This window comes from Cotesia glomerata, linkage group LG1, assembly GCF_020080835.1.
Source record: "Cotesia glomerata isolate CgM1 linkage group LG1, MPM_Cglom_v2.3, whole genome shotgun sequence".
NCBI lineage: Eukaryota > Metazoa > Arthropoda > Insecta > Hymenoptera > Braconidae > Cotesia > Cotesia glomerata.
This window is the reverse complement of record NC_058158.1, coordinates 34,740,479-34,756,078: the sequence shown is the minus strand read 5'-3', so window position 1 is coordinate 34,756,078 and position 15,600 is coordinate 34,740,479. Positions and strand designations below refer to the sequence as shown.

The 15,600-nt window shown below is 30.0% G+C and overlaps 3 protein-coding genes across 4 annotated transcripts in view; 1 reads left to right on the top strand and 2 right to left on the bottom strand.

Moving 5' to 3' along the window:
• Nucleotides 1-15,600, bottom strand: part of LOC123267712 (N-acylneuraminate-9-phosphatase) — a 28,984-nt gene that overhangs the window by 4,224 nt on the left and 9,160 nt on the right. Inside the window, exons 1-2 of one of the 2 annotated variants that reach the window (XM_044732518.1) lie at nucleotides 13,943-13,960; nucleotides 5,031-5,256 (exon numbers count right to left, since the gene is read on the bottom strand). In XM_044732518.1, coding sequence (XP_044588453.1) covers nucleotides 5,031-5,135 — 105 coding nt within the window. In that variant the 5' untranslated portion in view covers nucleotides 5,136-5,256; nucleotides 13,943-13,960. Of the gene's footprint in view, nucleotides 1-5,030; nucleotides 5,257-13,942; nucleotides 13,961-15,600 lie in introns of those variants that run through there. The other variant, XM_044732526.1, reaches the window with a different exon arrangement.
• LOC123267681 (neurochondrin homolog) lies at nucleotides 1,222-4,613 on the bottom strand. Its single transcript, XM_044732452.1, has one exon. It carries the CDS (start codon nucleotides 3,543-3,545, stop codon nucleotides 1,320-1,322), a length of 2,226 nt encoding a protein of 741 aa, XP_044588387.1. The 5' UTR covers nucleotides 3,546-4,613; the 3' UTR covers nucleotides 1,222-1,319.
• Nucleotides 7,712-14,942, top strand: LOC123267684 (ribosome-releasing factor 2, mitochondrial). Its single transcript, XM_044732467.1, has 5 exons — nucleotides 7,712-8,034; nucleotides 9,192-9,865; nucleotides 12,149-13,243; nucleotides 14,555-14,701; nucleotides 14,779-14,942. Exons 1-5 carry the CDS (start codon nucleotides 7,893-7,895, stop codon nucleotides 14,938-14,940), a joined length of 2,220 nt encoding a protein of 739 aa, XP_044588402.1. The 5' UTR covers nucleotides 7,712-7,892; the 3' UTR covers nucleotides 14,941-14,942.

The following is a 15,600-nucleotide window of genomic DNA, read 5'->3' as shown; positions in this document are numbered from 1 at the left end:
AAAAGTTATTATTATAAGCCGATGTACCTGATCTTAAATCGGGAAGAATAAATAATTTTTCATTATTATTCCTTTATCATAATATTTTATCGGTATGAGGTCTCATACCATCAAAAAAAATCTTGGGTGAAAATACAACAATTAAAATTTATTTTGACAATTTTTTGTTAGAGAATGTGTAAAGATGTAATTTTTTACTCAGTGTAACTTTTTTCGGTAAATGAAAAAAAAATAACATCTTTACACATTCTCTAGATATTTAATAATTTTAATGATTTTTCTGACAAATAAATTTTGGCAAAAAAAAATAAGAAAAAAAATTGAAATTTTTAAAAATTACAAATGCAATTTTTTAAAAATAATTTTTCGCAACAAATTTGTTTGTTAAATAAAATTAAAAAATTATCAGGTGACTGCTAACTTTAATGTCATGATTTTTTTATTTACTTATATTTTATGAAAATTAAGTCGAAACTCAAAAATTTTTTATGTTTTTACTCAGTGTAACTTTTTTCTGTAAATGAAAAAAAAAATTACATCTTTATACATTCTCTAACAAAAAATTTTCGAAATAAATTCGGCGGCCCAATTTTAAAACACAAAATTTTTATACCTAATTTTTTTTTAATATTGCTGCATTTTTTATAACTTTTAGACCTTAATTTCAAGTATTTTTTCTTAAAAATATTTATACTCAAGTATTTTCTATTCATAAATCAAATTTTTCATCAATTTGGCAGACAAATTTTTTTTTTAATAAGAAAAATTTAAAAAAATTTCTAAATGTTAGTTACTGTGTTTTGAAATTGGGCAGCCGAATTTTAATTGGTGTATTTTCACCTAAGATTTTCTCTGATAGTTTGAGACCTCATACCGATAAAATATTATGAAAATGAAATTAGCTGACATTTAAAAATTTTTAGAAATTTTTTATGGAAAAAATTTCAATAAAACAATTAGAAAAAAAAATTTCACGTTTAAAACACTTGAAAAACTATAAGTGCAATTTTTTAGAAATATCATTTTAGTTGTAATTTAAAAAAAAAAATCAAAAATTTTTAGACGTCTGCTAACTTTAGTGTCATAAAACATGGTCAAGAAATAATAACGAAAAATTATTAATTCTTCAAGAATTAAAATCGGCTGATAATAATAACTATTTTTGTTAATCTTTTTAATTAATTAATAACAATAATATGAATAAAAATTTTTAAAATTTATAATTATAATTATAAATGCTAGTTTATAAAATAATCACTAGCTAATTAAAAAATTTTAAAAGCCAGTGTGAAAAAATAATCCAAAAGAAAAAACAAATTTTAATCTCCAAATAAACTTTTTCCCAACTCCATCATGCGGTGATTTCTGCAGACAGTAAGCGCGTCGTATTTCTTAAGCTCAGTCGCAACCTTGGAGTCAGCTTTCACCAGATGACAAAGAAGATCTTCATAAGCAGACTTGACATTCGGAGGAAGAGATCCAATCTTGACCTTCTTGAGTAGATCAATGATGCCTTCAACCCATCCTGATTCAATAGCAAACTCCGCAAGCCAGGGAATCTGCTGAAGAACACTAGCCATGGTCTGCATACCAAGGAACCAGAGCTCCATTATTTCCATCCAGTGTTCTTTGTAAGAAATAGAAACAACCAATTCACTAGAATTGCTGCTCTCATCAACAATATAAGCGTCCCAGAGGAACCTAATCGTAGCTCTGATGAACCCAGTGATACTATAATCATTTTTCTTAGCAAGTTTAGCCTGCTGCTTGAGCAACAGCAGCCCCAAAACCGCCAGATGACCATGAAGGACCAGATTCTCGCTGGTCTGCTTCACAATTGGTAAATTATCAAAGATAAACTTGAGCAGAGCAATGAAAGTCTGCGATTGCTCAACAAGTTTAGCTTCCAGGACAGTGATGTTCATCAAAACGTTGCAAATGGACACCATAGCAGCGCGTGAGTCCTTCATTTCCTCCAAAACCCTCGGCTCTATTTCTTTCTGAGGTTCTTTGATAGCTTTAAGCCGTTCTGATCTTGGAACCGGAGGTTTTTTGTTCTGAACGACCGTCCAGTGGTAGGAGAGACAGTCAAAGAGTATTTCTTCCTGCTTGTGCTTGAGCATAATTTTCCTAGCGTCTTCTTCGACCGCCAGGTGGCACAGCGCCGGTAGGAGAACTCGCAGGACATCTACTTCACTAAGAGGATCATGAACCACCGGCTCAGAGGACGATGATGAGTCTTCAGGCTTGTTAGCTTTCAATTTTTCAGCTAGTTTTCTGTTTCTGAACGCGTAGAAAGTGTCTTTGGCGACGGTGAGCATGTAGGGGAGAACTGCGTAGACTTGCGGGCGCATTGCGGATGTATCTTGAACCAACCAAGCAGCCAAAACTCTGACCATAGCGCAGACAAATACTTTCTCTTTAATATCAGTCAGTTCTTTCATTTTTGAAACGGATGTAAGGAGACCAATTACTGCCGAAAAAGCTCCTTTAAGCGCAGTGTACAAAGATTGTTTTTCTTTCTGCTCAAAGTCTAACTGATCTGTAGTTATGTATTGCAAAGAAACCTCCAGAATAACGAAGCAAGCTGTTACCAAATCGGCATTTTGAAGGACTGATTTAAGCTGCTTGCCCTCGAGTTGCATCCTAACTTCAATGCACGCTAATTGAATTAGTAATAAAAAGAATGCCTTGGGCTTTTCTTCGTCCATCAGCGCCCACTCAGCTCCGAATAATTCAAGAACAGTTGAGGCTAATTTTAAAGCTGGATCTCGCTGGTTCTTTCCAATTTTTGAACCGAGAATATCAAAGAGTCCTTTGTACAAACTCTGAGGCCAGGTTTCTTCCTTGCAAGTGTCTACGACAGCGTCCTTGCGGCAGGAAGCTATCAAAGCTTGGAGAATTCCGCATAACTCAAATTTTCTTTCCGAGTGGTCGGTCTCGAAATCGACGGCTATTTTGTTGAGGATGGCGTGGAACGGCGCGGTGTCAACCGGGTCCCAGGCTTCAGGGCCCAGATGATTGACTAAAGTCACCAAGATGTTCAAGGCCTGGTCGGTCTGGAAACTCTGCTCGGAGTAAATTTCACACATCTTGGGAATCGCTCCCTGCTCTAAGAGCGCCTTTTGTCCAGCTGGGAATTGCGCGATGTTTTGCAAGCAGGTGTAAGCTTGGCTTACTATGATCAGCATGTCGTCAGAAGTGTCGTCGGTTATTTGTGAAATTATTTCTAGCAGCGCTGGAACGTGGGAAATCATGTCCGGGTGCTGAGCTAGCTCCGGTTCATTGCAAAAAGCCGTGAGAATTGAAAATGCTATTGATCTGTAGATGTCCGGTGGACACCCGGCGGGTACGTCGTTGCTTACCATCAATCTTCGCAGAAATTTAGAGCCTATGGCTTCGAAGATCAGTTTGTAGTCCTCCGCGCTGCAATCATCGCTCTTTACCAACTTTGTCACCATAAAAACTGCTCCGAACTTTGCTGAATCGCTCGTCGCTTTTTTTAGAGCGTTCACACATTCTTCCACGTTTTTTGGAATACTCATCTTGATTTTATTTTAATTATTTACTGTTATTTTAATTAAAATATAGTAATAATAATTAATTTTCTAATTATTATAATTAATGTGAAAATCAATTGAAAGTCTCTTTGCCAATAACTAGTTGAAGTTTAACTGCTGATAGCACTTAATATAAGTGAAATAATTTTCACACTTTCGCATTTAATTAAAATAGACCCAAAGCCAATTGGCATCACTCCCAACGACGTATGTTTTAGCCTTGTCCTTTAGTACTCAAATTTATCAATTGTCTTATCACAAAAAAAAAAAAAAAAAAAAAAAAAAAAAAATAGAATTTTTTTTACTTGCACTCACAAAAATCCGGATTTTTGATCTTTAATAAAATAGCACAAAAACTATTTATTAACAAAAATATTTAAGTGAAAAATTTGAGAGATTCTCGACTGAAACCTCGCTGATATTTCTCTCAACTGAGGAGGTTAATAATTCTCACGACGTACTTAGTCGTACGGTTAAAAATAACAGTCGCACTCACCCAAGATGTATCAGCAGGAGGACGAAAATAAATCTAAAAAATGACTTTTTTATTTTATAAAAAGTACTTGCACTGATTTAACCTCCAAAACAAGTCTTATTCCTCTTGAGCGACTAACTAACCGTGTTTCCTTATCTACTCTATACTATTGAGACTGAGTTTAGGTTGTTCCGTCGAAAATAGTCCTCCGACGGATCGACGTGGTTGGTTTAGTAAGAAACAGCTATATCAGGAAGTCGTCTCGTATTACACTGTTCTATTTTAGTAAATATAAAATGTAGATCTTTTGCTGGACCACTCTGAGTGCTTTCTACTCTCTCTCTCTGTTCACCGCGGGTTAGTTTAGTCGTTGCCGAATTCTCCGTGGCACAAGTATTGAATATAACCTCACTAGTTTACACACAATATATTTAACTAACCAAGTTTAAATAAACGTCAACAGCAAAAACACGCGCACTTTTATTTAGTGATCGATCAACGTTAAAATATTCAAGTAAATATTTTTTTAAACCGTATTTTGATCAATCAATTGTTCCAATAATTATAATTATTGCAAATAATTAAAAAAAAAAAAAAAAAAAAAAAATAAATAAATAAATATTTATATTAAAGTATTAAAACGAAAAAATTTAATTTTTATCGCATTTGTTATAATAAATTACCAAAGTAGTAAACACACGAGGTTACTGCCTGCTTTGTATTGTGCGCACATGATCGTGAAGTTGCTGACGACATGACATGACCTCTCGCGCCCTTTCGTCTACTTCTCTTCAAGGTTTTATGTATTGCGATATGCTGGATTATTGGTTTCCACGCACACTATATTTTGCTAGATTATTTAAAATTTTTAAATAGTCATTCTACTTAAAAATTAAAAAAAGGACTAAAATAAACAAATGAAATAAAATAATAAAAATAATAAAATAAATAATGGCTGAGGAAAAATGAATATTTTAAAAAAATACACTCTGTACCTTTTTACAAGCTAAACTGTCGCCCTTTCTTGTCTCAATAAGCGTGTTGTCCAGGTCGAATAAAATAGTGGTGATAGCTGCGTTCCTAACCCCGTAAGCTGCCATTGTCTTGGTGAGTCCTGGTTGCTGCTAAGCTGGTCAATAAAATCCAAATCCAAACAATACTGAGCTCTCAAGCTGGCACCTGTTGTTGGCTTTGTTCTTTTTACTCAAGTGAGGTTCAAGTCTCAAGGAGTGATTAATTCAATAAGGCTGATTAGATGTTGCGGCTACTGACAAGTATTCTGACGTTGCGCTGCGACGAATAACATCAGGCGACTGATTTAATCATTAATATAAGATAACACCAACTGTTTGCTTAAAAGGTCTCTTTATGTGTCGATGCGACGTTGACCAAGATCAATGTGGATGTAAAGTGGTGGTGTGGTCTATGCTGGTGGATATATATCTCCTGTTTAATATTGTAAGTGTATATACCTTGCTCGTTAAACGTCCAAGTCCATAAGATCCATAAGCCAGTATCAACCAATCAGGTGGGGGATTGGCGGTGACAATTCTCGACCGTCCAGTCCCAGCGCGAGACACACACACACACCATTCTACGTCATTGATGCCTTAAGCTTCTGTTTCATTGGCGACAATCAATACTAATATTATGCCGCATTTACATGGACTTTTATCGCGACGTCAAAATCTATCAAAATAACAATCTAATTAGTTATTTTTTATTAAATATTAACAATTAATTATTAAAAAATTGTTTTTTTATTTTTTTAAATCTTTTTTAGGTATTTCTTCTTGAATTTTTTATCAGAATTAATTTAGCAGATTTTTATTAAAAATTAACAATTAATCATTAATAAATTGTTTTTTTATTTTATTAATTCTTTTTTAGGTATTTCTTCGTGATTTTTTTGTCACAATTAATTTAGCAGATATTTAATAATTTTTTTAACAAATAAATTTTGACAAAAAAAATAAGGAAAAAAATTGACTTGTAGAAATTTTAATAAATTAAAAATGCAATTTTTTAAAAATAATTTTTCGCAACAAATTTGTTTGTTAAATAAAATTAAAAAATTATCAGGTGACGGCTAACTTTAATGTCATGATTTTTTTTATTTATTTACATTTTATGAAAATTAAGTTAGCTGACACTCAAAAATTTTTGATTGTTTTTATTAATTAAAAATTAGAACTAATAAACTATTTTTAAAAAATTCCACATATAATTTTTAAAATTTTCTATGATAATTAATTTAGCAGATATTTAATAATTTTTAGAATTTTTTAACAAATATATTATGGCAAAGAGAATGTGAAAAAAAATATTGACATATATAGAAATTTTAAAAAGTTACAAATGCAATTTTTTAAAAATAATTTGTTCATTAAATAAAATTAGAAAATTATCAATTGACTGCTAACTTTAAGATCATAAATTTTCTACATGTGAAAATTTTTGTTTTAATTTTTTTTAAATTATTTTTCAATAAAATAAATTATAAAAATTTTCAAATGTCGGCTAATTTAATTTTCATTTACATTTTTTTTTAATACTTACAATTGCAATTTTTTATTTTTAGAATCAGCTGACTGATTTATAAATAATTTACCTGTTAATAAAATTATTATTATTATTATTATTATATGACACTGAAGTTGACAGACATTAAAAATTTTTTTAGAATTTTATAGCAATTATTATTAAAAAATTCCACATGTGAAAATTAATAAAAATTACAAGTGAAAATTTTTAGAAGCTTTTTTATATTGTAATTGATTTGTTAAAAAAATTTTCAAAATTGACAGCTGACGGCTAACTCCAGTATGATATTATTATAATAATAATAATAAAAAAAATGTGAAAATTTTTTTAATTATTGCATAAATTTTTGCAACCATCTATAATTTATTTTCATCAGTTTTTATTAATGACACTGAAGTTGACAGATATTAATTAATTAAAAATTTCCACAAGTAGAAAATAAAAAAAACTATCAGTGGAAATTTTAATTGATTTGTTAAAAAAATTTAAAAAATAAACAACTGATAGCTAACTTCAGTATGATTTTCATTATTCCGTTACTCTCTCAGCCAATCACAGGCAGCCTTTCCATCTCCAGTTGTAAGTTCCAGGTCAAATGAATGCCAATTAGGGCCTACACTACTCGCCACCCAGAATAATAATAATAATAACAATCACAATCATGATAATCATAAATAATAATAATAACAGAAAATGTGTACGTGACTTTCAGCACGTACACGTGAGCTCTGACAAATCTGGCATGCCCGCAGCAGTGCATCAGAGCGAGAGCATCATTCATTTAGAGTTTGACGATCAAATTGTCTGTACGTGTGTACTTATCAGTACTTAAATTTTAGATAATTTATTCAATAATAAGTAAATGAACCATTTTTGATAATAAAAATTTATCAAACTAAATTTATTTAACTAGTGACAGCTGATATTAATTTTTTTTAATCAGTTATTTAAATATTTAATCATGTTTTACTTATTGTGTGTTTTGTACTTATTTTGTATCTTCTATTCACACAAACGGCTAAGAAGTGTCGTTCATAAATTAAAAAGAATTGCTAATTAAGCGATTATTTATTTTTATCCAATGATAATTTGTATTTAATAATTTTTTGTGATGATTATTCGTGTTATTTAATTTAATAAGAAATGAGAAAGTACATAAATTTTAAAAGAAGAAGAAAAAAAGAAGATACTTACTTAAAATTAAAGTTTAAATTTTTTGCGGCAAACACGTGATACCTCCGCCATTAGAAATTACGTATATTAATTGAGGACTGATGTGATGAAAAAAGTGTATAAATAAATAATAAGTAAAAATGTTGATACGTAACCTCGGTAATAAATTAAGTTGGTGTAAATTTCGCGTTAGATATTATTCTAAGGATCTGTCAAAACGTGATGAAAAATGTCGAGTATCAAAGATACGAAATATTGGTATCATGGCTCATATCGATGCAGGTAAATAAATTTCTAACATTTATCTTACATAATATTGAACTTAGTTAATATCTAAAAAAACTTTTAGATTTTTTTAATAATTAAAAAATAAAAAAAAAGTTTTTTTAATTATTTATTTTACAAGCTAAGTTTTGATGCTATGAAAATAAAGTTAGCCGACATTTAGAAATTTCTAGATGTCTTTTTATTAAAATAATTAATGATACTAAAGTTAGCCGACGTTTTTAATTATTTAATTTTTTTTAATAATTAAATTAAAACGAAAAAATATTTTTAAAAAATTTCACTAATAGTTTTTGAAGTTTTTTACAAGTGACATTTTTTTTTTATTTTTTTGTAATAATTTTTTCAATGAAAAAAAATTCTAAAAATTTTTAGATGTCGGCTAATTTAATTTTCATCTAAAGTAAGCCGACGTTTTCAATTTCTTTATTTTTCTTTCATTTATTAAATTAGAGCTAAAAATTATTTTTAAAAAATTTCACTAATAGTTTTTGAAGTTTTTTACAAGTGACATTTTTTTTTTATTTTTTTGTAATAATTTTTTCAATGAAAAAAAATTCTAAAAATTTTTAGATGTCGGCTAATTTAATTTTCATTGAAAATAAAGTTAACAGACATCTGACAATTTTTAGAATTCTTACTGAAAAATTTATAACAAAAGAATTTTAAAAAAATTCTACATCTAGAAAATTTAAAAAACAAGTTATTGAATTTCTTACAATATTTTTTTAATTCTAATTTAATTAATGAAAAAAAATACAAAAACTTTTTAAATGTCTGCTAACTTCGCTGTCATAAAATTGTCATAAAAAAATTTTATTTGTGACAAATTTTAACTAATTGCAAATAAAAAAAAAAAATTTTTACTTTTAATTTAATAAATAGAGCAAAATCAAAAATGTCGAATAATTTCAATGAAACTAAAATTAGCTGTGAGAGATTTTTATTTTTTTCTATTAATTGAATTAGCAATAAAAAAATATTTTTAAAAAATTGTACGCTTAGTTTTTCAAATTTTTTACATGTGCAATTTTTTTTTTTAATTTTGTAATAACTTTATAAATAAAAAAAATTCTAAAAATTGTCAGCTGTCTACTAATTTTATTATTATTTAAAGTCTACTTTGGAATTTATTTCCATAATAAATCTTTCAGGAAAAACAACAACTACGGAAAGAATGCTTTATTACTCCGGAAGCATAAAAAATATGGGTGAAGTCCACGACGGTAACACGGTGACCGACTATATGGAGCAAGAGCGTCAACGAGGCATAACGATAGTATCAGCAGCAGTGACTTTCAATTGGAAAGATCATAGATTCAATTTAATCGACACACCAGGGCACATTGACTTCACAATGGGCGTCGAGCAGACCTTAGGAGTATTAGACGGAGCAGTGGTGATTCTGGACGGTTCCGCAGGCGTAGAGGCTCAAACAAGGACAGTCTGGAAGCAGGCTGACAAATACAGTATTCCCCGTTTGGTCTATGTCAACAAAATGGACCGAGCTGACGCGAACTTCCACATGTGTCTCGAGTCCTTGGAGTCCAAGTTTGAAGTAACTGCTTTACCAGTGCAGCTTCCGATTAAAAATGACAATGGCTTTGTTGGGATTCTAGACCTGCTGACCTTGGAGAAGATAATCTTCGACAAGACTTCCCAGGGTACAAAACTTCTTCGTCAAAAATTGGCGGAAGCAGAAGATAGTTTTCTGCTGGAGCGGGCTAGAGAGAAACGCCGATTGTTAGTAGACAAGTTGTCGACAATTGATGATGGGCTCGCTAATTTTATCATTGAACAGGATTCGCTGGATGACATACCAACCCAGGTAATAGCTGAATTTTTTTTGGTTTTATAAAGAATCTTTATTTTCAAGGTTTAACATTTTAAATATAAATATAAGTAATGAATCTATACTAATAAATGGAGAGCCGGTTTTTTTGTCCGGTTATACTGCGAAAACTACTAAACCGATTGGAATAATTCTTATACCATACACGGAAAAAAGTAAACTGTAATATTCACTGGGATTCCAATTAATTTTTATAGTTTCAAAGAGTAAAGCGGACATCGGAGTGGCAAAAATATAAATATTACAGAAATTAATGTAGAAAGTATAAAAGCCACAATTTATAATTTAATATCCAAAATAAGTGATTAATAGCTGTCACTATAGTAAATAACGACTCTTTCATCTTAAAAAATTACTGTTTCAAACAGTAAAAATTGCCATTTCAATATATAGTCGATATTATGAGGAGAAGGGGAACTCAGATGAAAGAGAAGGGGGTCTCACTCTGGGAGAATTTAACATTTCAAACAGTAAAAATTATACTTTTAAAATATACATTTTACCAGTCCAAGCAAGTCAATAATTACAGTTTGATTTTTAGCGTTGCGTTTAAAATTTACCATTTTACTTAATAAATATTGACGTTGCTTGTGTTAGAAATTTACTAACTTTATTTTATACTTTTTACATATCATAAGATCATTTTTTAGGTACGAAATGATAAATATCAAAGTCTGAATTGTTAATTATTATATTTTAACATTTTAGACATTTACATAGCGAATATTACTGTTTGAAATAGTATTTTCTTCCATGTAAAGAGTAAATTGTAACGTTTAAATGGTAAATATTATAAAGTGAATAGTTGAGTCACGATTTTACTGTTTGAAATGGTAATTTTAAGCAGTTGATCATTACTTATTATAAATCGACTGTTATTTATTACAGTTTACTTTTTTCCGTGTAAGATACAGCGTGTTTCGGAGAAGGTTTTAGTATATGATATGGTGGTGATTACTTATCCGGAACCTATATTTTTTTTACTGAGAACTAATGAATTTTTAGGGCCAGTTTTTCAATCCGGGATAAAATTTTATCCAAGATAAAAGTAATGTCAATATAATAAAAAAAAATAAATAATTTAGCGACGTGATATTGCTCTCAGTTAGCTATCCATGAATTTGGTCATTTATTTTTTTTATTGAAATAAAAAATAAATACATACATCATAAAAATAATAATAACTCTTTTATTGTGTCATTTAAATTATTTTAAATCAATTAACACAATTATAGATTAATAATAGATATGTCAAATGCAAGATATAAGCTCGAAAAGCTCTAAAGGATAGAACAGCGACCGCTTTGAGCTTGAAGAGCTCAAAATAACACATAACTTGTAATTTGGAGCTCGAAAAGCTCGATAACGTTACAAGTGCAATTTCACATTTTCAAGCACTTAGATATAGAATTAGCGGGAAGTTGCAGGGTGGTCTTCAGGATCATCCGTTTTCCTAATTTTTATTTTATTTATTTACAATCATCAAGTTGTCACAGTTGGAAATTAATATTTCTGTGACATGCGGCTAATGTTTATTTATATTAATTAAAAATAAGTGACTGAATTCCGGGAGAACTACTCGTACGCAATATCACTGTGCTAAATTATTTATTTTTATTATTATATTGGCAGTACTTTTATCTCGGATAAAATTTTATCCCATATTGAAAAACTGGCCCTTATTGTAACTAAATTTATTCTATTCGATTGTCATTTGTTTAAAATAAATTTTTTAATTCTTTTAGTTATGTTTATATACTAGGCAAATTTCTTCACTTATGAGACCTGCAATTTCTTTAACTGAAGCTTTCAATGCTCATTAAAAATTTTTTTTTCCATATCAATTATTATTCATTTTTGTAAGAAAGACACGGGAATGTTATAATGATTGCACATTAAAAGTTACAATGAATATTAGCTAGAATAATTACATGGATAAAAGGTGGATGCCAATTCGATAGAATTGGGAATCTGTGCAAGTCAAAACAATACTCTAATTAAATTTCAAATCTAGATCTAAAAGTGGAATTCTATAAAGCGCCCAGCGGGGCGGGCGAGTAACAGCTAGTATTCTTATAAAAACTTAAACTATAATTTTCTCAAATAAAATTTGGTTGTTATCTAATGATATTACTATCCAAAAATCCGTTATTAATATAATTTGTTACCTGTTCTATAATATTTTAAATAGCTTTTGCTTAACTATAATAATTAATAATGCAATGGAATAAAAAGTAATTAAAAAATCCATTTTGACAGGTGATAGCTGACTCGTTAAGAAGCAGCACTATCAAGCGCAAAGGCATCCCAGTTCTTCTAGGGAGCTCTTATAAAAATATCGGAGTCCAGCCTTTGATGGACGCGATCATTTTTTACTTACCATCTCCAGATCTTCATAAAAAAGCGAGCTTGTACCGCTGCTTTGAGGACAATTTATCAGCCAGGGCGTTTAAAATCATGCATGACAAGCAGCGTGGGCCGATAACTTTCTTCCGAGTCTACTCAGGAAGCTTGAAGAAGAACCAGAAGGTCTACAACGCAACCCGAGAAAAGTATGAGCAAGGAAGCAGACTCTACGCAGCTTATGCTGATGATTATGAAGAAATTGATGAGGTGACTGAAGGAAACATCGGAGGACTGGCTGGATGCAAATTTACCATCACTGAAGACTTGCTGACCAGCAGCCCGACGGTGGTGAGCCGAGCAAAGAATGTTGCTGCTAAAATAAAGAATCTTGATGAAGAAGAAAAAAAAAATTTTTTTTCAGCTGGTAAAATTCCTGATCCCGTGTTCTTCTGTTCGATTGAGCCGCCTTCGTTGTCGGCTCAAGTTCCGCTCGAAAATACGCTCAAGGAGTTGGAAAGGGAGGACCCGAGTCTTCGGGTCACTCTGAATGAAGAGACCGGTCAGACTGTACTGGGTGGAATGGGTGAGCTTCATATTGATATAATTAAAGAGAGAATTAAGACTGAGTACAAGATTGACGTTGATCTCGGTCCACTGCAAATTGCTTATAAGGAAACTATCACTCAAGGCATCAAGGACACGCTTGTCTCACATCACAAAATAGGAACTACTAATCATGATGTTAATGTGACTTTGTCGTTGATTCCTAATTATGAAGGCAAGGAGCTGCTGTTGTTTGATAAGACTAAGGAAAGCGCTTCTAATATTGCGGATATTCACCCCAAGGTGATGGCTGCGGTTAAAAAAGGCGTCAAGATGGCACTTAATCATGGACCTAAGTTAGGCTGTCCTTTGATTGATGTGGGTGTTAAGTTGCACTGGCTGGAGGTCGGGAGAGGGACTTCTGATACTATGATTTCATCAGCTATTGCTCAGTGTATACGGAAGGTAATAACAATTAGCAACCTTGCAGTCACTATTGTGACTTACGGGATTTATGAAGTATAGAAAATTAAAATTTTGGTTTATTGAATAATGACTTTTGTTAAATTGCACTGTACTTTTTTTAATATTGATGGTTTTAAAGATATAAGCTCATCCTGATGTTACACTCATCAAGAGCTTTCATTTGAGTACCCACATACATTTTGATATATTTTTCATATATAAATATATGAAAAAATGATGTGGGTACTCAAATGAAAGGTCTCGATGAGTGTTACATCGGGATGAGTTTATATCTTTAAAAATGTCAATAGTTTACAAGATATTTGTTAAAATGCCCTGTACTATTTTAACTATTGACATTTTTAAAGATATAAGCTCATTTCGATGTTACACTTATCAAGAGCTTTCATTTGAGTACCCACATGCATTTTAATATATTTTTCATATATTCATCTATATAAATATATCAAATATATAAAAAAATGATGTGGGTACTCATATAAAAGGTCTCGATGAGTGTAATGTCGGGATGAGCTTATATCTTTAAAAATGTCAATAGCTTACAAGATATTTTTTAAAATGCCCTGTACTTTCTTAACTATTGACGTTTTTAAAGATATAAGCTCATCCCGATGTTACACTCATCAAGAGCTTTCATTTGAGTACCCACATGAATTTTGACATATTTTTCATATATACATATATATAAATATATAAATATATGAAAAATTGATGTGGGTACTCAAATGAAAGGTCTCGATGAGTGTAACATCGGGATGAGCTTATATTTTTAAAAATGTCAACAGTTCACGAGATACAAGGTTATTTCTTAATTATTGACACTTTTAAAGATATAAGCTTATCTCGATGTCACACTCATCAAAAGTTTTCATTTGAGTATCCACATCAATTTTTCATATATTCATATATATATAAATATATAAAATATATGAAAAATTGATGTGGGTACTCAAATGAAAGGTCTCGATGAGTGTAAAATCAGAATGAGCTTATATCTTTAAAAATGACAATATTTCACAAGATAAAAGGTCATTTCTTAATTATGTATCTAGAGATAGAGCATTTTCGAATGCAGCCTAAATACTTATCATAATAAATTGACTATCGATGAGAATGATATGAAACCTTGAAAAGAGACAAATTCAAGACCTTAACAATGACACTAAAATAACCGATTTTATCATATGACTATCTTGGAAACAAAATTTTCCTTATTCTTTTAATAATATTGGTAATTGATTTGTTTTTGTTATTAGGGTATTCTTTATTAATCAAAGGAATTATTTATAGATGTTAGAACAGTCGGGGATCATTTTATTGGAGCCGATAATGAAATTGGAAGTTGTTATGCCGGAGGAATATTCTTCTAGAGTGATGGGGGATCTAGGAAAACGAAGAGCGCAAATACAAGAAGTTACTGTTCGTGGGCAATATAAAGTAATTGTTATTTTATTATTTTTATTAATATTTCTAATAAATTGGAGGGTTAATCAATTGATTTAATTAATTAATAGGTACTTAGAGCCTTGGTACCATTAAGTGAATTACTTGGATACTCGACCACCCTAAGGATAATAACTTCAGGCAATGGAAGTTTTTCATCTGAATTTGAGAGCTATCAAAGTATGGGGTCAGTTGAAGAGCAACAAGCTATCAAACAAATTACCGGATTTTAATTTAAAAAAATATTTATTTATTTATTGTAAATAATAATCGATTATTTTTTATATGTAATTAATAATTAAATATCTAATAAATAACTATACGTAAAAGGAAAAATAAATAATTAAACATTTAAATTTTCTATATAATTGTATGACTTTTATTTTGACTAAAAATATATTGCATCGTGGATTGTAATTAAATATTATTATTATTACATAATCAAGTAAAATACAAGAGCAAGTAATTATAGAAATTTTTTTATAAATTGAGTTTGACAAATTATCACATCTTATATAAATATAAATGTATATATATATATTAATATTGCTGGAGCTCATGCAAAATTTTACACTATAAAATATATTTATAATTTTATTTGTTTAATTACTTGGAGAAATTAAAAACTATTTATTTTAAAATATTATTCTAGTATAAAACTCGCTAATTAAATATTTTTAAATAGACAAGGTTCAATGGTAAATGGCAAATGTCAATTTTTTTTTTTCTAAGAATGACGAGTGTTTTTCCACTAAAAAATTGTTTACATTCAAGATATTGTCGTGAGTTTAGATTAAAATTTTTTTCATCAAATTGAGCAGGCACTCGGGAATTAATTGCCTTTTAAAAAAATTATTTTATCAATACAAGTGACTTGCGTATCTATTTATTTG

Coding starts and splice junctions, on each gene's coding strand:
- LOC123267681 (XM_044732452.1), bottom strand. CDS start 3,545: ATGAGTATTCCAAAAAACGTGGAAGAATGTGTGAACGCTCTAAAAAAA.
- LOC123267684 (XM_044732467.1), top strand. CDS start 7,893: ATGTTGATACGTAACCTCGGTAATAAATTAAGTTGGTGTAAATTTCGC. Junction 8,035..9,191: donor CATGGCTCATATCGATGCAG/GTAAATAAATTT, acceptor TAAATCTTTCAG/GAAAAACAACAACTACGGAA. Junction 14,702..14,778: donor CTGTTCGTGGGCAATATAAA/GTAATTGTTATT, acceptor ATTAATTAATAG/GTACTTAGAGCCTTGGTACC.